Below are 22,376 nucleotides of genomic sequence, written 5' to 3'. Positions count from 1 at the left end.
TATGCAGAAATCATCCAATTATCCTAGCCATTAGTATTTCTATGCCCAGAAGGCTGGCTGATCCCAAGAGGAGAGCCTCTCCAAGTGGGATCTCCTTTCTGCATTTGGGCTGGTCCTAAGTTGTTTTCAGGAATCCAGCACTCTCTGGCCTTACTCTCTGGACTTCCATTTCAGTAGAGGATTTCCATTTCCTTCCCTCATTTACCTGAATTGGATTTCCTAGAGCTTTTCCAAGGCATATTTGACCAGAGCCTAGGAGAAGAAAAACTTCTCACTAAGGTCCCTACTTCTAAGAAGTCTACACAAAACACCAACTGTAGTAGGAACAGTGCACTGTAACTTTGGCCTGCATCTGGTTGTGTCCTCTGGTGTGTTCTGGGCGAGGATCTGGTGACTATTGTGTGACTCTTCCTACTCTGTCTACCTTTACCCTGTCATTCCTGTTAACAGTGTTCCTGGTAATGGTATTTCTTTCCTTTTTTCTTCCTTTGTTTTGCAGGGAAGGTGGGCTACTGAAGGGTTTTTCTTGATTATTAAAGTAACATTCTTATTGCACAAAAATCTAATATCATGTACACATATTAGGTAAAAATTGAGCAGCTCCTACAATTCTGCAGTCCCTCCTTCTGCACCCTAAAACTGCTACTGGCAACTACTATGCATCTTTAATATATGCAGAACTGGTGATTTTAAATGCTGCTGGGAATTCTGCCTCATTTGCTTCCAAAACTTCTATTTATCTTTATGAAAGAAAACTCAAACATCATCCAGGTGAAGCTGCCCTGACCCACCCAAGCCATGCTGGCTCTTTCCTCACGAAAAGCAATTTGTACACATTCCATTTAGAGAACTCAGCAATTTTATTGCGATTTCTGAATCAAATGTCTCTCCCACTTCAAGGACTTGAAATGCCACATCCTTCTCCCACTTGAGACAAGGGATGTGGAACATGGACATTTGTCAACACATATCAATGTCAATACATTGCATGGATGAGGGAAAGAGCATACAAATACAGCATTTTTCAAGGAGGTAGGCTTTCAAGCTCTATAATAACCACAATCAAGATGCTCACACTTAAATTTCCTGGGAAAGATATTTCTTGTATGACCCACATTTCAACAACCAGGTAATACTGTTCCTTCAAATTTCATTTCTTGGGGGCTGGAAACAAAACATTCTACTTCACATAAAATGATAAAGTTGGAGGAATTTTGGAATGGATGATGGTTTATTTTTCAAGTGCCAAGTGGACATTTTGAAGAATAGCACTTTTGGCCACAGGCTTTGTCCACTGACACCAGAACATTCCAAGAAATGACATTTCAAATAAACAGTTTCACATCCAGTAAACCACAAACACAAAAAAGTATTCAACAGCACTCCACAGCAAATAGCCTCCTGTTGACAGTTGCTCAGGAGTGACTGATTATACGTAAAGAGCACAAATATCTCATTTGATTAATTCAGTATAATTTAAGCTGATGGCTTGGACAAAAGAATGAATCGATAGGAGTTGTAAAAGAGGAGGATAGAGAAGATAACCAGAAGGACAAAACTTATAAAAGATTCTGAAATATCAGAGAGTCCCACTGGACCAACACTTCAAATTAACAAGCCACTGAGGGACTCTGACATGCATGCTGCATGACAGATCATCCAAGAAACTGCATCCAAGAGGAGTCTCTTCTTGGAAAAGGAGATTGCTACAGAGCTTTCATATTTCACCAATTAAACAGCTGGGTATCATGCAATTAAGTAATATGATTATGAACCCATTTCTTGGTTTCAAGCCCAAGGCCTTATTTCTTGTTCACATATGTCAGCAGTTTTTATTCAAAGCTCACTTGTCACATGTTGGACCCAGATCCTCATATTATAATACATAATGCCGAGACTGCAGCTCAGAGGTCAAGTACTTGCCCAGTGTGCACAAGGCTCTGGGTTCAATCCCCAGCACTGCGAAAAGAATCTCAAAATAGACACAAATCCACAATCAATTTTAAAATTAAAGAGTAAGACACAGTGGCTGTGACTGCAGGAAGGAAGTGAGAAGTGGGTATGGGACTAAAGTTAAGTTAAATAACTTAAGCAGAATATAGATACAGGAAGTGACGACGAGAAATTTAAGACTCCAGAAAATTTAGTATGAAAGTAGAAAAAAGTAGAGGGATCATTAGGTTTCCATCATATAAGAGATGATATATCAGGGACACTTTCCTTTTACAGGAAAGAATGTTTAGGGAGACTACAGCAGCTGGCCCTAGAGTTCCATTACTATAATTATCATGTTAAGAGGTAAAGTAATTGCTAATGTGGGTGTTAGTAAAAAAAAAGAATTGCCACCCTCTCTTATATTAAAATGATTGTTTCAGAGTCATGCTTATTAAATCACAAAAGTTAATATTTATTGAGAATTTGGATTGCATCAGGCCCTGTTCTACATATAGTACATAAAGAGTTCACCTAGTTTCCAAAGCAAACCTGTGGAGAGAAATCACTGATATCCTCATTTCCTAGGTAAGGCAACTGAGATCCAAGAGGCAAAATAATTTGCCCAAGAAGACATAACTAGGAAGCTGGAAAACTGAGAGATGAGATCAGGCAGTCTGCCTCCAGAGTTCCTGTGTGTTTTACAGCAGTGTACCATGCTGTGTCCTAACAGTTATTCAAACAAAATACTAGTATTTATGTGAGTTGTAGTCATATATTTACATGCTTTTCAAAAATCAGTGATTTTAGCTCTGAATTGAAAGCAGGGATCAATAGCTAACAAAAGCAAGTGAAGTCAGTGTACTTTCAGAACTGTGGGAAAGATACTCACCTCACCTTCACATGGTGTTTGACATTCACCAGTGCAATTGAATTGAACTCAATTAACAGTGATTTAGGATTCCATGCTGAGTATCAGAGCATGGAGATTCAGAGCCTTGAGAAGGCGAAATTTTATTTCAACTCAGAGCAAATAAAATACTTCAAAAGTTTTAAATTAAATAGAGGAGAATAAAATGAAGTCCACAGAGTTCAAATGACCAACCTGAGACCAAAAATGTTATCTGCAGCACAGAGGAGCCTAAAATCAAATTCAGACGTGCCTAGTTTCTCTTTTCACTCAGCCACTTTGCTTTCAATCAAGCTGGTTGAATGCCCTGGAATAAAATTAATTTACAGAATACTGATTGATCTGTGCTCTATGTGGAGGAAAAATGTGTGACTTTTGCTTGCTCTACTCTAGAACCCATTTCATTCTAGGATGATGTGAGGGAAGAAAGAACAGAGCCAGCGAATATTTTTAAGAAAAGGGGAGGAGGAGGGAATTCGGTCTCCTGGATCTTCTCTGAAGGAATGTGGGGTTTTTTGGTTTTATTTTGCTGGAAATTTTCTCTTTCAAACTTTACGCAATTCTAAAAGTAGATGCTGAAGCTATGTCTATGTTAATAACCTATGGTGCAGTGTGATCAAAACATACAATAAATGTTAAATTTTTTAAATAGTCATTAGCTCCCATCAGAGTACTTACTCCCCCTCTTTTGCATACACTTATCTCATCACTCTTGACACTTTTTGAAGCAGCTCTGAAATTCCTCTTTTGTATCTTTAGTTGCACTGTCAGGGCTACTTTGATGTCCTGAACTGATTTGAAATATATACCTTTCATCATTCTTTTGACCCTGGGTAAGAGCCAGAAGTCTCATGGTACCAGATCCACCGCTAAGATGAATGAAGATGCACTATAATCTTTTTATGAGCCTGCCTTTCTGTTGGATGGCACTCACAGCAGCATTCAACATATTTTCAATCACACCTTCTAAAGCCATGAAAGAAGACTTCCATAAGTGCTTCAGAAAGCGTAAGAATGACAAGATAAGCGAGTTCAAAGGGAGAGGGACTAATGGCAATATGTCTTTTAGTATAATACAGTTTTAGTTTAAACATACACTGCATTTTGTGACCAGCTCTTACATGTGTGTAGCTGAGTGAGTAGATCCCCAACTGTATTCTAAGGGTTTGAAGAATAAAGGAGAACTCTAAACCTCTCTGTAGGCCCGGCTTTATAAAGGGCTCTACAAAATGTTTAGGAAGCGCCCAGTGAATCATATCTTTTTTGTTATATATGATTAGGATGATAAATGTGTAAGAATTTGCAATGTAAGATTTCCAACTAGTTTTTTTTAATGATGGTATATTCAAATTACTAGAAATTTTACTCAAACTAGGGCAACTACCCCACTGTCCCCACCAAAGGGCACCTGCTAGTGTCAAGAGACATTTTGGTTATTACAACTTGAGCAGAGTAGGTATTGTGGTCATCTAGTGGGTAGAAGTCAGACATAATATGAAATGTTCTACCATAGATAGGACAGATACCACAATAGCACAGTGTCTCATCTTAAGTGTCATAATGCCAAGTTAGAGAAACACTAGCTATTTAGAAATTGAAAGAAGACTGCTGTCCCATTCTCCATTTTAAAACAAAAGTAAGGTACAAATTAAAACAGTACACCAAAAATTCATCCAAAATCATCTACTGTAAAGAAGATCAACACTTTTTAATAGACTACAAAAGTTCACTAGATGTGGTAGGAAGAGCATGACTTTAGACCTGTATATATTAAAACAAGCAGTGGGATGCTCTGATATAGATTTCATCTGAAACTGAGGTTATTTCACAGTTACTGTCTGAGACACTTTGTGCGGAGGCACTTCAAGTCACCTCTGGTCTGACACAGACATAGAATGCTGGCTTCAACTGTTTCATTATTTCTAACCACAATCAAATTCACCATGTGACCAGCACACAAAGAGGAAATGGATGTGTTTTGCTTGCAAATATGTTCACCAAAATAAGCTGCTTTTTAAGTCAGTCATTCTTTTTTATATATGTCCATTCTGCCCACATCTATGTTTAACTGAAAATTCCAATGTCTCAGTCTGAATTTCTCCTGTAGCTATGTGGGAATAATTCTTCCATTTCTAAGTCACTCTTTTTAATTTCTGTTATGGAGATATGAGAGGCCTTTCCCATTATCCTAACAGCTTGATGGCATTTTAAAGTGAGTAAGAATAAGGGAAAGGAAGTAGGGGGATATGCTGATTTTTATTTGCATTTGGTCTTGGTTTCCTTACAGAGTCTGTAGCTGATGTGGTTACACTTGCTTCGATTTTACTTGCTTGTTCATTTTCCCCAGTGGCTGATAATAGTATCTGATACTTTGGATGTTTGCTGTACATTTGAACAAAAAATTCTTTCTTTAAGGGATAAATTAGTTCTTTTCTGGAAATCAACTGACAAAACATACATAAACCTCAGGAGGATCTTTGTGACTGTTGCGTATTGAGTTAGACATGTCACTGCTAAGATCTTCACACCTTGGCTAATGATTTTCTAAATATTTACCAAGATCTTTAATAAGCGAGAGTGCTTCCCATGATATAAATGCTCCACCACCGTCATCTATGGCACCCTGCCCGACATCCCAGCTGTCCAGATGTCCACTGACCAGCACAACCTAGAACAAATAATAAAAAGCAGGAAAAAGTAAGCAAAAATGACACCAAAAAGGAAGAATTCACAGGCATTCCAAATACAAAAATGAAACTTTTACATTTGCTTTTCTATTTTTATGTTTTAAAAGAAATAGGCAGTCACTACTGAAAAACTCAATACAGAGGCATTATAAAAGGCTGTTCTAATTGTAATAAAAGTTCTCACCTTGAACCACTCTTTATTAATATAATTTTGAGTATAAAAGAAATCTGGTAATCTGAGCAACATAGTTAAAGATAACAACATGTAATATAACAACCACTGTTAATTTCAATCATTTTGTTTTGAAACCCTATATGACCTTTAATGTTTTGCTTTGTTTTGTTTATCTCTGTGATGTTGGTATGTTGCTATGGTTCATTTTTTCTTTTTCTACTTTCTTTAAAATAAAAAAAGAAATTGGTTTATTACCGACAGATGTTTGATAACTTTACTATATAGATTTAAATCAAAATGACATAAAAATGGAGCCTAAAACTTTAACCATATCCTCAACAGTCTTGAATTCTAGAGAACACATCATAAACCTGTGAAAGTGAATTCAAATGAAAAATGAACATTTATTTTTTAGAAGAGGATCGTGATTTGTAATTGCTAAGTTGTGGAAGCAACCCAAATGTCCATCCACTGAGGAATAGACAAAAAAATTGTGATATTTTTATGTAATGGAATATTACTCAGCTATAAAGAAAGATAAACTCAAGGCTTTTACAGGTAAATGGTCACAACTAGAGACCATACTCATAAGTGAAATAAACTAGACCTCCATGTGTAAGCACCATACTGTTTCACTAGTGTAAGAACCTGAAGGAGTGAATAAAAATTAGGAGGTATGACAGACATTGTGAAACAAAAGGAAAATGTTCAAAAGTAAAGAACAACTGAGGTGAGGGAAAAAAGAGAAGAAAGAAGAGGAAATTATGCATGTATGTATATACAGGATAGCTAACATACTGGTACTACTAACTTCTATCACTTTATTGAAAGGAACAGTTAATGATTACTTATTTGATCAATCTTGCATGTCTATATTTGTTCTCCTGAGAAACCACTTCGAAGATACAAGTACATATTACAACAACCATTGTTAATTTCCTACCACTTTGTCAGTAACTCTGTATTGCTTGTATTGTTCTTATGCTATTATGTAAATGGATATCTGCTTGTTAATATGTTTTTCCTTCTTTTACTTTTAAAATAAATTTTAAAATATATAAAAAATGATTGTGTTTTGCACATTATAAATAACTTTGGAGTTGAATAAATAAAGTGTTGGATTTAAAAACTAGGTCTAATTGAACAGAAAAACTTTGAAGAGTGTTTCAATTTCTATGTGTTAAATAAATCTAAAGATAACATTATAAATTTTAAATCATCAAAGTTTTAAAATTGTCTTTCAAGAAACATGAGTAATTTTCTCTAGGATTACAGAAAAAATATTTTACCACAACTGAGTTTCAGAGACACATTTAAACAAGTTAAAAACCAAGGAAAATGATGCTAGGTCAATAGCGTATTCACATGAAAAATATATCTTGATCTCTACACTTCATATAATATCTCAAAGACTGAGTAGGATTGTAGACCCAAATAAAGATTCTAGAGAACTGCACAGGACACTTTTATCATCTCAGAGTAGTCATTTATAAAACTAGACATAACAACTATTTAAAAAGTAACAAATTAGACTTTGTTCATCAAAAGATCCCATTTAGGGAATGAAAAGACAGTTTGCTAGGGGGGGAAATATTTCCATGTATAAAAAAGGACTCAGATGTAGGTTATAATAAAAATTCCTGTAAAATAACAGCAAAAAATGTCAACTGACAGAAAAATGGGCAAAAGACAAACAGAGAATTCACCACCTCCTAAGAAAACAGATCTGCAAATTGCTAGCAATCACACAAAAAGGTATAGGAATAAGCTTATTATCATCAAGGAAATATACATTAAGCACATACAGTAATAGCTACAAGATGAAAAAATGGCAAAGACAAAAAGTGACAACAACTGGTGAGGAAGTGGAGAGACTGGAGCTCTTGCTCATTGCTGGCATGAGAGTCAGTACATTCAACCAGCCTGGAAAACTGTCTTACCTACTAACGAGAATATGCACACATCTAGGGCTCTACTCCTACACCAAACTATGAAGTATGTCCAGCAAGAACAGGGCTTACGTGTGTGTACACTTTCACCCAAAGAGATATATTAGAATGTTCACAACAGAATATTAATAATAATCCCTCTCCCCTCCAAAGTGAAATTATTCAGATCTGTTGACAACACAATGAATAAACTATTCATCAATGGAACACTTCACAGCAGTAAGAATGCACAAACATAATGCAAGATAAATTTGGGTAAACCCCATAAACATAATGAAGAATGAAAGAAACCAGATATATGATATGTTGTGGTTAATTCCATTCACATAAAGTATAAAACCCAATACGACAGGAAAAGCTTCCTCTTGGTGAGGAGGGCTAGGGTCAGGAAAGAGGCATGAGGAAAATTTCTAGGATGCCAGTCAGACCACTCCCTGGCATGGGTGTGGGTGAAGCAGGTGTGCTTAGCTTGTAAAAGTTTATCTTATTTTACACTTATCATTTGTGCTCTTTCTTTGAGAATATTACACTTCAATAAAATGATCAACAGATTGATAGCTATACACAGCGCACAGCATGCAAACCAAAGTTGAATCAATCTTCTTGATAGTTAAAATAAAAATTCCACATTACTTTGGGAAAACAGGGGTTTGGGCTAGAATGACTCCCTGCACTGACTGGTTCACTAAGCAGCTGCAGGATCTCCCGCTGACTTACAAGCAGCCCCCGACTAGGATGACTTCACTGTAGTCACAAACAAGAAGAATGCCCCAGACTAACAAATGGCCCAGTAATGAACCCAAACGGATCTTTTCTAAGGCGGAGGGAAAAAAACACAGAGAATAAAGAAAAATACATGTTGCAACAGCAGGAACTTTTCTGATTTAGAAAGTCATGCCGTCCCATCTGAAATAAAATTAGTCAACATTTTCACCACCCTTAAAATCATTTTCTCAAAAAGGTTGTAGTGGATTAAAAATGTCAAAATGTGCTTTAATGAACTTTTCCTCAGTGGATAAGAGTATCTAAATCAAAGCAGCTATTATTTTATCTTTCACAGTATCTGAGGTTGCATTCTGCTCATACTTCTTTATGTTTTATTAAGGCCTCCAGGGTCAGGGGGATAGCTCAGTGGCACAGTGCCTGCCGGCAAGTGCAAGGTTCTGAGTTCAATTCCTGGTACAAAAAAAATCCTAAATGCCTCCATTCTCTGAACCAGAATTGTTACTTAGGCTAGTAGTTAGAAGATAGGAAAGATGGTTTTGAATGACAGCAAACTAAATAAGATCCCATAGGAGAAGATGTTTGGCACAATGCTCTAGGAGAATAATTTGATATCATTTAGATTATGAGACTTTTTAAAATGTTTTTCATTGAAAGAGTAAATAAAATCCTAAAGGTACAATAGCTACTGTGAAAGGGAAAGAAACTGCTCAAAAGGAAAGAACAACTGAGATGAGGGAAAAGAGAAAAGAAAGAAGAAAGGGAAAAAAAATATATATATATATGTACAAAAGACAGCTAAGACAATTGTACTACTAATTTTTATTGGTTTACTGAAAGGAACAGTTAATGTTTAATTATTTTAGCAGTTTTACATGCCTACATCTGGTTATCTGAGTAATCAATTTGAAGATAACTATGTAATACAACAACCATTCTAATTTCTTTTCACCTTGATTGAAATTCTGTATCTTTTTTATTGTTTTTGCACTGTTTTGTTTATGTCTTTGTGTTTGCTCATTTGTTTTTGTTCTTTTCTCTTTAAAATAAAAAAAGCAGAAAAGATGTTGAAATCAGAAAAAGTATTGGGGGAGTATAATAAGATAGCTGTATTTTTGTAGTTATGGATGACCCCAAATCCCTGCTTCTAATTTAGCAGCATTTTGAATGAACTTGAATTTTCCTAATTATAAAATCTTCTATAGCACATTTAGAAAATTGTAGTGCAGAAGGTTTCCTTCAACATAGGATCTGGCTAGTATTCCTTAATATAACCTCTCCAAATACAAACCAGAAAAATACACAAACTCACAAGGCTAAGGCTACTAAAAATTGCTCATTAGTCAGGGTCAGGCATAAATGAACACTAATTACAATAACATTGGATCTGATTTAAAGAAACAAAACTAAAAAAGACTACCCAGGGCTATAGTATATCCTAGTTTCATGATAAATTATCACCTGGTAAAAGATAGGAAAATACATGATTCCTTCATCATCTCTGTTGCTAGATATGGAGCCCTTAGAGCACAAAGGTCGCCCGTTAACAGAGACAAGCATGGGTGCTTCACGCATTCTTCCTGAGGCAGGCAGGGCACTGACCAATTTCTTTCCCCCGGCTTCTTTCCCACCAGCCCTTCCAAGCACAGTAAAGAGTAAAACTGTCTCAAACAACACCAACAGCAATAGCAGCCATAAAAAAGTAACTAGGAAGACAGAATAGGAATTCCAGTGCCCTCAGCTGATCTTTGGGAGGCACACATTAAGCTGACTACCAACGACTCAGACCTTGGGAGTGGGAGGAAAACGCTGCACAGCAGGGCAGAAATGCACTGGATATAAAGCCACAAGGATAAGGCATTAGACTGGCTGTGGCACTGCCACTTGCTTGGCTGTCATAGTTCTGTCAAGGGTGGATAGGGAGCAGCCCTCGAGACAAGCCCTCGCTTCTCTGTTATTGGTTACCTGGAGACATTGAGTCCCAGTGGATTCACCTGATAACAGGTGAACAACATAGGAACACACAAATATCAGAGCAAGAAGGAAAGAACAGCCTCACAGGAAGCACACTCTTATGGAAATGAGCTAATGCAAGATGCAAGAGAAAAGGTCATGATCTTTGGCACGCACGTAGGATTTCCTCCAGCAGCTTTATGGAATTCTTGCTGCAACAGAGAAATGACAAACACAAGGAGATATTCTGCCTTAATTATGCTTTCATCCTGGTGAAGAGCTGGAACATAAACAAACATAATGCAAGTGTATTTTCAAGAGCTATGAGGAAAATAAGGAAGAAAATGGGACAGGAAGAACGGAGGCAGGGGATGGATGAGAAATGAAGCCAGTTTAGGTGGGAATGACAGGGAGGGGCTCTCCCTAAGGAGATGACACTTGAGCAGAGACCTGCTCAAAAGTGGGGCACACAGACCTGGGAAAGAACATTCCAGGCAGCATGGAAACACATGTAGAAGCTCTGGGTGGGGACAAGTGAGCACGTCGAAGGCTAGGGAGAGGCCTGGCGTACTCCAAGCAGACACTGATGAAGAGAGAGGGGTTGGAGGCTACAGCAGCAAGCAGAGACTTGCAGGCCACCATGCAAACTGGGTCTTTCTTTTACTGTGAAAAGTTAGGAGGGAAATCATAGGATGCAGTTTATATCTAAAAGTCATTGCTAGCAGGCAGAGAGAGAAAGGATCCAAGAAAAGCAGACTCATTCACTGAAATTAATTCATCCAAACTCTGTGAGGGAAAAATCAACCTGCTTCCTTCTAAACTGTAGAGTCACAGGAGAATGCTATCCCCACCCTAAATATGAGAGAAAGCTGTTTTTTCTTTTTTGATACAGAGTTTTGCTATGTAATTTAGGCTGGCTTTGAACTTGCTATGTATTCCAGGCTAGCCTTGAACTCATGGCGATCCTCCTGCCTCAGCCTCCAGAGTGCTGGGATACAAGTATGCATCACCACACTGGGTTAATATTCTGTTTCTGAAACAGAGTGTAAAAATATATAAGATCATTTTTTGATTGTTGTCTGGACTGTATACAGAGGCTTTTGTGCCTGTGTTATATTAAGCAGTCACAACAATTATCAAAGCCCTACCTCTGAACAGTATGGGGCTCAGAGAGTTTTATAAATGAATTCAACCAAGCATTTACTTAAGGTCAGATTTATCTATTTCACCTGTCTCAAAGCAAAGAAAAAATGTGGAAAATGTCTTTATCTATCACAAAGCTATCATAATCTGGATGCTAAAATCTGACAAGTATAGTATGGCCCGTAAAAACCAACTAGAGATCAAATATACCTGTACAAATCTGACATAAGTGTATCTATTAGCACATTAGAGGATATTGTCATAATGCTCAGTGCCTTGCACCTAGAAGCTGTATATGTATCAGAAGTACTAAGACAGGACCACCTCTGGGTTATACTTCTCTTCTTGCATGCCTAGTTTTTAACATTCCTAATGGAAAACTGTGTGAACTATATAGTATTTATCGAAACCTGACCACGTTCTTGTTGACCAATTACCAATAAACAGGATCCCCATTTGGCAATAATTCATGCTTCATTTTTAAAATATCTTGCTCAATCAAAATCTAGAAAGGCAATGAGCCAGTGTCTTTGTTTTTCACTTTTGTGCTATTCTGTTTTGCTTGCAAATGCTTTATTCTCCATCTTAATTTCATTGGGAATATTTTTAATGGTTGCAGGGCGAGTCTTTGGGCAACAGGGTTCAAGGCACGATGCATATCCAGATTTAGGGAATTCCCAGTCAAATTTTTAGCAAAATAGTTATTAAATGGTTGAAAAATATGAGGCAGAAAAAAATCTCTCTCATTATTTAGCCTTAAAGAAGTCAAGAAGGGACCCATTAATGAGATCAGCTGAACCAGGTCCCTCTGAGAAGGAGATGCATAGCAGAAGGACTGCAAAGGAAGCCAGGCCCCAGCTGTGGCAGTAGCATGAGAGTTCTAGAAAAGATCCAGAACTTTTGATGCAGACTCTTGTAGAAGCTTTTAAAAATGGCTATAGGGGGAGGGAAGCTATAGGAAATTTCCTCCCACAGAGGGTTTCTAAAACAGGATACATTTTTGGGTCTTGGAAGGCTAAGACAGGAGGGGTAAGTAAAGCCTCCCAAGGGTCCACCTAATACTGCGTGCCAGTTCTCCAGAACTTCCAATCACTTTAAAGGGAAGAATTGTCTTTAAAAGGTCTCCTTAACCTCAACGTATTTTTCTCTGAGCATCTATTTCTTCTTTGACTCCTAAGAATTCTCTCACACTTCATATTCTAAATACAGGTGGGTACGCTCTTCTCAAGAAATCTGTTTTCATGATCCCCATTGGAGACAAAGCACTGGCTCTCAGTGGGCAGTTGCTGACTGTATTATACTACCAACACAGATAAGAGGAACTATGCTTGAACAAATACTTTCCTCCACGACAACTCAGGCTAGTGGTCCACAGAACAAAGATAGGCTCCTGATGCACAGGGTGAGTTCAGAGTCAACACAACAAACACCTGAACTCCTCTTGAATTGATTTCTTACTTCAAGTTTTTCTCAGTGAAGCTGTTGGGTATTAGCCTGTAGGATATAAACCTCTTTCACAAGAAAATGAGCCATCTGTCCAAATGTTCACGTAACCCTCAGCTACTCCTAAAAGGAGCTGCTTCTGCTCCCAGACTGTGCCCTCTTATTTGTGCAGGTCACTCTGACTGGATTCATAAAAGGAGGACCGTGACTGTTCTTGGTTGAATTCTCTGAGCACATTACTGGACTGATATCTGAGGGTAAAACAAGAAGGACCTAATTTATCTGTGGATGATGAAAACCTTGAGTAGATATAAAATCTGACTGCAGTATATTTGGAAGAATTGGCTGAAATTGATTAAACATTGATTTGAGCACGGGCCACTGCAGAGAATGTCGATAGAAGGAAATCCTTTGGATGAAATGGAGGCAAAAGAAACATGCTTCTGAATTCCTTCATCTTTAACCTAAGCAACCATAGGATAAGTTGTCTCATTTGAAGAGATGGAAGGACCAGAAAAGTTGAACATTATATTGAAGCTTCCTAAAGGGAAGGGACACAGAAAATTATAACTTGTATCTTAATAATGATCATTTCTCCCTATGGTCAAATCCAAGCATGGTGCATAATTTCTCTTTTCTTACAACCATTCACTCACTATCATGTCCAGGTTTTGTCAGGCACAGGTGGGTAACATTAAAAAGAAAGCAAGAGTAGAAGTAGACTGCTATATACTACAATTTAAACAAAAATTAAGATATCATCAACATTTCATTATTGAAAATAAGAGTAAAAGTGCGTGCTACCAAAGAAATTTTCTTTAATTTAAATTTTGACAATGTAGGCTTATAAACTGAAGGATTCTCCTTGATCCACAATGTTTTCTAAAATCCAAGAAGCCTACATAGCTTTGAGAAATACTCCGCCACAATACCCTGTGTAGTTTAAATTAGTTACCAAAATCATTTGTACATTAAACATCCTAGTTGTTTTCTCTTAGTTATGTGTTCCTGGACCACATTCACTATAAGGAATCATCTCAAATCCCAGGACTTGGCAATGAACTTTTGGGGTAGTTTCATGGTTTTGTAGGTTAAAAACACCTGAAAACAATTTTTATTTTGATGCATGTATTCTAGTTTAAATATAGAGGGTTATAATGTTATAGATATCCCACTGGAGGATTTCTTGAGGACATGACTTTTAGCATCATGAGAGAGTGTCAAGGATCCAAGTTTACCTTGAAAGGGTCCATGTCTGCACAAGCAGCAGGCTTGCTATCCTTGCATAGTACCTCCTGACTTTAATCCAGTCATCATTCTCACTCAGCTTCACAAACTATCAAGAAAGGCATTTCAGGTAATAATCTCTGTATTTAGACTCTAGGGAACAATTCACATTTCTATCAGTATATTTTGCTTTAGAAATGGTATGCTGCAAACACTGAACATTTCATTTTATTGTGTTCTTGTTCAAAAGAATATTATTTTTCTCATTACCCTTGGTTCTGTCTCATTTTTTTTCGGAATTATAGGTTCTGGGAGGGAGGGGAACAGAATAGACATTTTAACTAATATTATACCTCATAAAAATGCTGCAAGAGCTGTGGAAAAGTATATATTGTGTTTATATACCTAAAATGAAAAACTCTTTCTTTCATTTAAAATAGGAGTTGAAGCTGAACTTCAGTATTCACAAATAACACACTTTCATGAAGAAAAGTAGTGTTGACCTTAATTTCTCAAGAATCAAAAACCACTGATAGCTAAAATGCTGATAAATCCTATAACATTTCTGCATCTCAATTCAAAAAGAATTATCTGAATGTGATTTCTTCTAAACTCAAAGCTAACATGGAGCATGGTCACACCTCTCACAGACAGAAAACAGATCTTCTGCCACCTTAAAAATAAACTTCAAGTACAAGAAATAAAAGGAGTTTGAATGTCATAAGGTTATATAAAGGCAGACCTACAGGAGAGAAAGGAATAAAAATTGGCTTAGAAACTGAACATCCGTGAAGAAAAACTATTTTAAAAAGAATCTAACAGAAAGACAAAGCAATGTTCAGAGGATAAAGAGACCACAAAAGAGAATGAATGGCTTATCTTTCCTCTCTCCAAAATGCAATTAATGAAAATAAAAGAACATTATAAAAAAAAATGGCCATTTTGGTCATTGATGGGTATTGTGACACTGTTGTCACATTGTGATTTTAGATTTTTAAGTAAACATTCATCATGCCGCCCCTGCCCCTTGAATTATTTTGACATGTCACTAGAGTATATTCTCACAATTAAGTCAGTTAAATGCGTTTGTAGCCATGTCCTTTAAATAGTATCAATTTAAAAGTCAGAGAAAGAGAGAGGGGAGAGAGAGAGAGACAGAGATAGAGAGTCAGAGAGAGACAGAGAGAGAGAGAGAGATGGCCTCTTTTCAACTATGCATTTTCTGAAGAAATGAAAAAGGCTAACAAAAATAGGTGTTTATTAATTTAACTTGTATTAGCATAAACAGCAATTTTAATAGGCTGTAAATCAGAGAAAGATCAAAGACTATGAGTAACAAAGTAAAATTTTTACAAAATTATATTTCTCATTAGGTTTTGAATATTAATACTGACTAACAATGCGGAGCTTAGTATAATCTTGATCAACATTTTCATCAACACCTTGAAGAATGCTGTGAGTTTTTATTATTAACTTGGAGCAAATAATCAAGATTGTAACTATCCTGAAGCAGAAACAATTATTTATAATCAACAAGACAATTCAGCAGAAATAAATATGAAGGTGTTTGTTGCACATTAACAAAAGCTCAACTACTAACAACAGGACAATTCTGATGGACAAAAAGCACACTGAGACAACAGCATGGAGAAATCGTAAAGAAATTTTTAGAATTCACTGATAAAATATGATGATATTTCTTATTATGTGACACAATGTTTTCTCTTTACTATAAACTGATTAAACATTCTTCCACTCTCTTTCTCTCTCTGTCTCTCTGTCTCTGTCTCCATCTCTGTCTCTCTCTGTCTCTGTCTCTCTCTCTCTCTCCCTCTCCAGAATACCTGTAAACAGTTTTAGGGAAAGACTTTGGTCAGAAGAGCTGTCAGAATTTTAGTGGCTGGAAATGCATTGTTTAAAGTCACATCCATAGAGTACTGGAATACCTGTGTCTACTGCAACACAAGGAAAAAGTCAAGAGTCAGCCTAGGGGCCAGGCAACAGGTGAGCAGATAAAGAAAATGGAGCACTATATAGCCATAAAAGAAAAAATTTTGCTATTTGCAGAAAAATAGATAAATCTGGAGATCATCAATTGAGCAAAAAAAGCCATACTAGAAAGGCAAACATTGCATTTTGTCTGGAATATAGGGAATCTAAAAAAGACAACAAAATAGAGGGGAGATTATTAACAGACAAGAGGAAGGGAAGAAGGGGGAGTGTAAAGTTGGGTAATGAGGGCAGAAATATGATTAAAATACATTATACACATTCAAATTCTCCATAAAATGAGAAATGGGGGGTAGGAGAATGTGGGATGATTAAAAGTGTTATGTGCGTGTACAAATGTGACAAAATAAAATTATATAACCCATATGCACTAATAAAAAATGTGACGGTGGGGAAGCAGCTGTATATGTTACCCTGGAGAAGACTTTAATGGGCCAGGTGCTTTATCAGCAAGAGGTGTAGAGTTGCCCACAGGTAAAGCCAGTGGCAAGAGGACAGGTACAGGTGGATTCCAGCTCAGTAAAAGAATAAATCTGAACAGACGGACCATGGTACAGTGCTTTCCAGGGGGTCAGCTGCCCAGTACCTGCAGCACTGCAGAGACAGGAAGAATGTCTGTGGGTGGAGAGTGGACCCTGGACCTGACATGGTAGAGCCGGAGGCAGGCACTGAGGCAAACGATCTCCAAGGACCTCCGTGCAAAGATCTGATAGCTTTAAAAGGAAAAGCAGGTATATTTTGGTCATTATTCCGCAAAAAAGAATGGTTAATGCTTTGATGTGATACTAATAATGTTTCCTAGAATAAGTTTCTGTCATGCTTTTTTCATCTATTAGAAGTGAAACCAACTTTTATAATATAGTGATATTTATTATTAAGGAAACTGCCATCCTAAAAAGAACTTTTGATGCCTTAATATTTGCCTTCCTGAGCTGGAGCCACTCTGCATGAACTTCTACTGGAATCCAGGGGAGAACACAATAATGCTGATTACTGTCAATACCAGACTTTACAGTGTCCTTTAACAACCCATAAGAACTATCATTTCTGCATTTGAGTAAATGTTCTCCAAGCTATTTTACTCCACCCGTGAGTAGAAAGTTCTATAAATTGATCACTCACTGTGTAAAATACTTTTCTTTATTTACCCTAGGATTACCCTCTCATGTGTGAAATATTCTTTTAAGAAACATGATTTCTACATATTTTTAATGCGTTTTCTATTTTCCATCCTTCCTAATTGTTGCATCATGCCATTTTGATGCTGCCTTCAGACTGTTTTCAAATTCCACTAGAGTTCTGGAGAGGCAGAAAGTCAACCTGTGATGTACAAATACCATTAATTTTTTTTGTGTGTATTTTATGTAAACTAAAATAACCTTCCTGACAGTTCCCAGAATGTACTTGTTCTCTTTAACTGCACAGAATTTCATAACTTAGGAAGGCTACATGGAGCCTGCATTCCCTTTCGTTTTCGGCACTCATCCTATTAAAGCTAGAATGAGTTTAGGAGCTCATGAACAGCACTCTACTTTTACACAGAGAAGTAAAGTGATTTGCCCAAGCGGCGGGGCCTGAGAATAGAACTAGGGCTTCTGAGCCAGAGGGAGGGGTTCATTTTTCCATTTCTCTCTGACCTGCTTCACAAAAGATGGTCAGAATCTTCTTTTGATTGCTTTTTGAAGTTGCTTTTCTTTACTTGACTGTGCTAAAAATTAACCTGCTGCATTATTCTTGCACCCATAGGTATAATGAGTGCTTTTGACAATCTATCCCTACTCATCTGCATTTGACAAATGGCTTTCCTGAACCTCTCTGAACCTCATTTCTCTATCTGTAAAGTGGGAGGAACACTACAAACCTACCTGGGCGGTCTATTGTGAGAATTAAGTGGGATATATTTATCACCATCATATTCCCTGGAACACGACGTGAACTCTTTTAAATGATCGCCATTTGGTTCTACCATAATTATCTTATAATAACCTCAGGTATTGCAAACAATTCTCTCTAGGAAAGGTCCACTTGGGAAGCTGTGGAGCAGAACTATATTTCATAGAGACTGTTTCCAGAGGCACTGGCTTAGGGTACTATGTACTGCCAGTTTGAATTAGAGGTAATATCGATCACAAGCACGTTATTTAGAAATGTGACAGTGTCCTAAAAATGGTGTTTAGCGATCCTAATGTAAAATGGCATGAACTTATTCAACTTGGAATATCCATAGACCATGAAAGAGCTAAGTACACTTTCATTTCAATGATAGGATACAATGGGTGAAAAAGTTACAGTAAGCAATGATATATACATCATCCTCTCTAAGGAACTCTGCAGCTGCTAGGTATCCAAGAAATGGACTGAGACTTCCTATCTACTACAGTTAGTTTTGTTCTGGTTTTGGCTAATCTTATGGATGATTCCAATGTCAACATCAATAACAGGTTTGACAGACCAGTCACAGAATGTCTCTCGCCCTAGGAGAGCCTGGACTATGGAAGAGGGTCCAAACTAGGGCCTTGGAGAAAGCATCAAAAGTTTGGCATATTTCCTGTAAAAGTGAGAGGCTTAAGCTGAGGACGCAAACCATTTCCTGACACTACATTTGAGCTTAATCTCTGTAGGAAGCTACAAAGATTGCCAGGAATGAGGAATAAACAAGAAAGCACAAATCTCAATGGTATGTATTATTTTAGACAAGTTTAGGCAGAGAATTGTTTAAAAATCAAGGAAAAGCACTACACGCCTGTCAAAGGCCATAACTTCATCTGTGTCAGCCTCACCTTCTAACAAGAAGTCACTTTTGACTCGTATCTATTTTTTGAGCAAGCCACAATAAGAAAGGGCATGTTTTGACTTTGTCTTTGTCGCTCTTATTGCAGCAAAGACCATAGGCATTGGAGGCTAGAATGTGAAGTCTACCCCCACCACCCAGCAAGAATCCTCAGCAAGCTGCCTGAGTATTCTGAGCTCTCGTTTCCACACATCTAAAAATGGATATTCACATCTGTCCATGGTGCTGTCGGACTAGTGATTGCAAGCAGGGACCTACTGCATGGCCGGTAGCCAGCGTATACTCAGTCCATCTAGTTTCCTAATCTGTTTGGGGATTTAATTGTATGTTTTATTGTTATCATAATGCCCAATTGATATAGTGTATGTCATTAGGAAAATTGGCTCTTCCTAGTAATTCTCAAACAGTTGGGTGGCAAGGAATAAGCTCCCCTGGTGATAGGAAGCTGAGACTGGGACACAGTGTGCACAGTTTGAAAATAAAAAGCCTGACATGTCTCATTCTGATGGACTTCTACAAGAGAGGGGAGGAACACGCCTCTACCCCAGCCTTTGGCTGAGAAACATGAGTCTTCCTAACAGCAGAGACCTTTTCATTATCCTCACATTCATTTGAATACAGGAGAATCAACTCATACTGATTTGGTTTTGTCTAATGATGACATATGACACAGAGTCAAGCTTTAGTTAAGTCCGTGAAAGAAAATAATATAAATTGTTGTGATTTATACATAATTAAAAACAATTCCCATTAATTACTTTGACCTTCACAATTTTAGTGGCATAAGCCCATTACAAAAGTTTACTTTCAACTACTGTATAATCTAACTTACTTTCTCAGCAATGAGTACATTTTAAACACTAATATTTGTTTTGTTCTTCAAAGATCATAACCATATAGAGCTACAGACAAGAAATTAGGACCAGATATAAAACAATGCTTAAAAGTGAACGATGAGACTTCTGCTCAATGTGATTCAGCAAATTCACACAACTGTAAGACTCTTCTCTTCCAAACGGGGTAACTAGAGGTGAAGTATAAAAAGTGAAAGCCAGGGGTTAGAGTTTGGCTCCAAGAAGGAGAGAAGCATCTCTGTGAACCTGAAATGGATTAGAATTACAAGCAATAAGCAGGTGTGAGGCCAGGGGATCTTCAGGGCTCTAGCTCCAGAAGCTAGCATTGGCCAGTCAGTATTCTGCTTGACAGGGAAAGACTCTGAAATGCTTCTCGGAGGATAAAGGGACCTAAGCCAGGTTAACTGTGGGAAGCCAAGCCAGGAGATTGGGCTTAGAAGACGGGGCTAAAAACAAACAATGAAGAAAATATGGCAAAAGATACAACTTTATAAAAAGTTTAAGACTTTTTATACAAAAAGTTCAGAGGAAATGGGTAAAAGTATGTGTCAAAATCAGGCTTGACTCAAAACCAGGCATGCAATTTCCAACCTACTTTCTTAGGAACACAATATGACATCCCCAGTCTCACCATTAGCAAAGGTGGCTGATATAATTGGACTGAGAGTATTGCAGGCCAGGTGAAAGTGACTGCAGAACTCCTAGAGAAAAATAGTGAGCCCACAGAAAGATAAAATACAACCAAAAGTGAATTTAAAACACCTTGTGCAAAATGTCAGCAAACCCAGATTTCAAAACAAATGAAAAACACAAGGCTTAAAACTCCAATAAGAGTCAAAGCACAGCAATAAAAAAATCAATAAAATGCAAGAGAAGAAAAAGTACAAAAGTACTATAAGACTAACAGAAAACAATTGAGACATCAATACAAAACTCTTCCCTCATCACTAATTACATTAAATGGTTAGAATGCATGACGTTCCCCAATCAAAAGACTGAGTACTTGAATGAATTTAAAAATCAAATTCAACTATAAGAAACACGGTGAGACATAAGGACACACATTGACTGAAGGTGAATGGGTAGAGGATGCTATTCAATGAAAATAGCAACGCAAGGACAGCAGGAGGGATTAACTGGGGGCAATGAGGTTAAGCGAAATAAATCAGACACACAAGCTTAAACATCACATGAATTCTCTTACATGAGAAGCCCAAATTACAAATAAAGAGCAAAATAAAAGATAATAGGAAGTAGGGAGGTAGCTCTCACATGAGAAGAGATCAGGGATGGAAGAAACAGAGGGAGAAGAGGAAAGAGGGTGAAGAGAGCAACCGAGTAGTGTTCTATACATGTGCCAACTCCACACAGGGAAACTAAACGTGATGCACTGCAAATATGCACTGATAAAAAGGGTATTTAAAATACCATTTAAGTTAAAAATTAATAGAAGAAATAACGAAGGACACATAATGATAAAAATTCAATCCCCAGGAAGAAATAACAGCAATTATAAATATGTATTTGCCCAACATCAGAGCACCTAACATCAATAAACTTGAAAGGGGAAATAGGAGCACACAATAATGATGGCATCTTCAGTACCCCACTGTTCACAAAAGAGAACATTCAGAGAGAAAATCAACATGAAAAGAGAGGACATAGGCCAAAGGAACTTACTAACATGTATAGAATGTTCCACACAACAGCAGCAGAATATCTATTCTTTTTTAAAATTGTTTTTTTTTTTAATTTTAAAGAGAAAAAATTGAAACAAAAGTTTAAAACAAGACAATAGGAAGGTAACAATGGTTAATACATTGCATATTGTTATCTTTAAATTAGTTACGCAGAGTGCAAGAAATTGGCATTTAATTGTCCAAACAATATTAGCACAGGGCCAGGGGAATAGCTAAGTGGCACAGCACCTTGCTTGGCAAGTGCAAGGTCCCGAGTTCAATTCCTGGTACCAAAAAAATTTTTAGTATAAACCTTTCTTTTCAATGAACTAAAAGAAATTAGTAGTATAGCAATCTTAACTATAATATATAGATATATCTCTATACACATATTTTTTTTGCTTTTCCATTTCTTCTTTTCTCCATTCCCCCATCCCAGTTTCTCTTTCCTTTTGAAGTTTTTTCCCATTTTACAATATATATTGTGCATTTTGGATCTTTTTTACTCTTTCAGCTTCTCACACTAGGGAGACAATATGATATTTACATATGTGAGTTTGGTTTATTTCACTACGGGTATGGTCTCGGGTTATATCCATTCACCTATAAGTTTCCAGTTTATCCTTCTTTATGGCTGAGTAGTACTCCATTGCATAAGACCACATCTTTTTTATCCATTCCTCAGTTGATGGGTGTGTGGATTGTTTCCAAGATCTAGCTATTACAAATTGTGCTGCTATAAACACAGGAGCATGTATATTACTGTGGTATGATTTTTTAAAACTCTTTTGGGAACATACCTAGAAGGGGAATAGCTAGATCAAGTGGGACCTCTAATCCTAGTTTTTTGAAGAATCACCACACTGATTTCCACAGTGGTTGCACCAGTCTACACTCCCA

General features: G+C 37.2%; 1 protein-coding gene across 2 annotated transcripts in view; it reads right to left on the bottom strand.

Annotated features, from left to right (window-relative positions):
• Positions 1–22,376, bottom strand: part of Cpq (carboxypeptidase Q) — a 435,107-nt gene that overhangs the window by 160,258 nt on the left and 252,473 nt on the right. For both annotated transcript variants that reach the window (XM_005381836.2, XM_005381837.2), the window contains one exon: positions 5,399–5,510. In XM_005381836.2, coding sequence (XP_005381893.1) covers positions 5,399–5,510 — 112 coding nt within the window. The remainder of the gene's footprint in view (positions 1–5,398; positions 5,511–22,376) is intronic.

This window comes from Chinchilla lanigera, unplaced genomic scaffold (genome assembly GCF_000276665.1).
Source record: "Chinchilla lanigera isolate Chin_1 unplaced genomic scaffold, ChiLan1.0 scaffold00016, whole genome shotgun sequence".
NCBI lineage: Eukaryota > Metazoa > Chordata > Mammalia > Rodentia > Chinchillidae > Chinchilla > Chinchilla lanigera.
The sequence above is the reverse complement of the archived record's forward strand: the minus strand, read 5'-3'. Positions and strand labels throughout refer to the sequence as shown.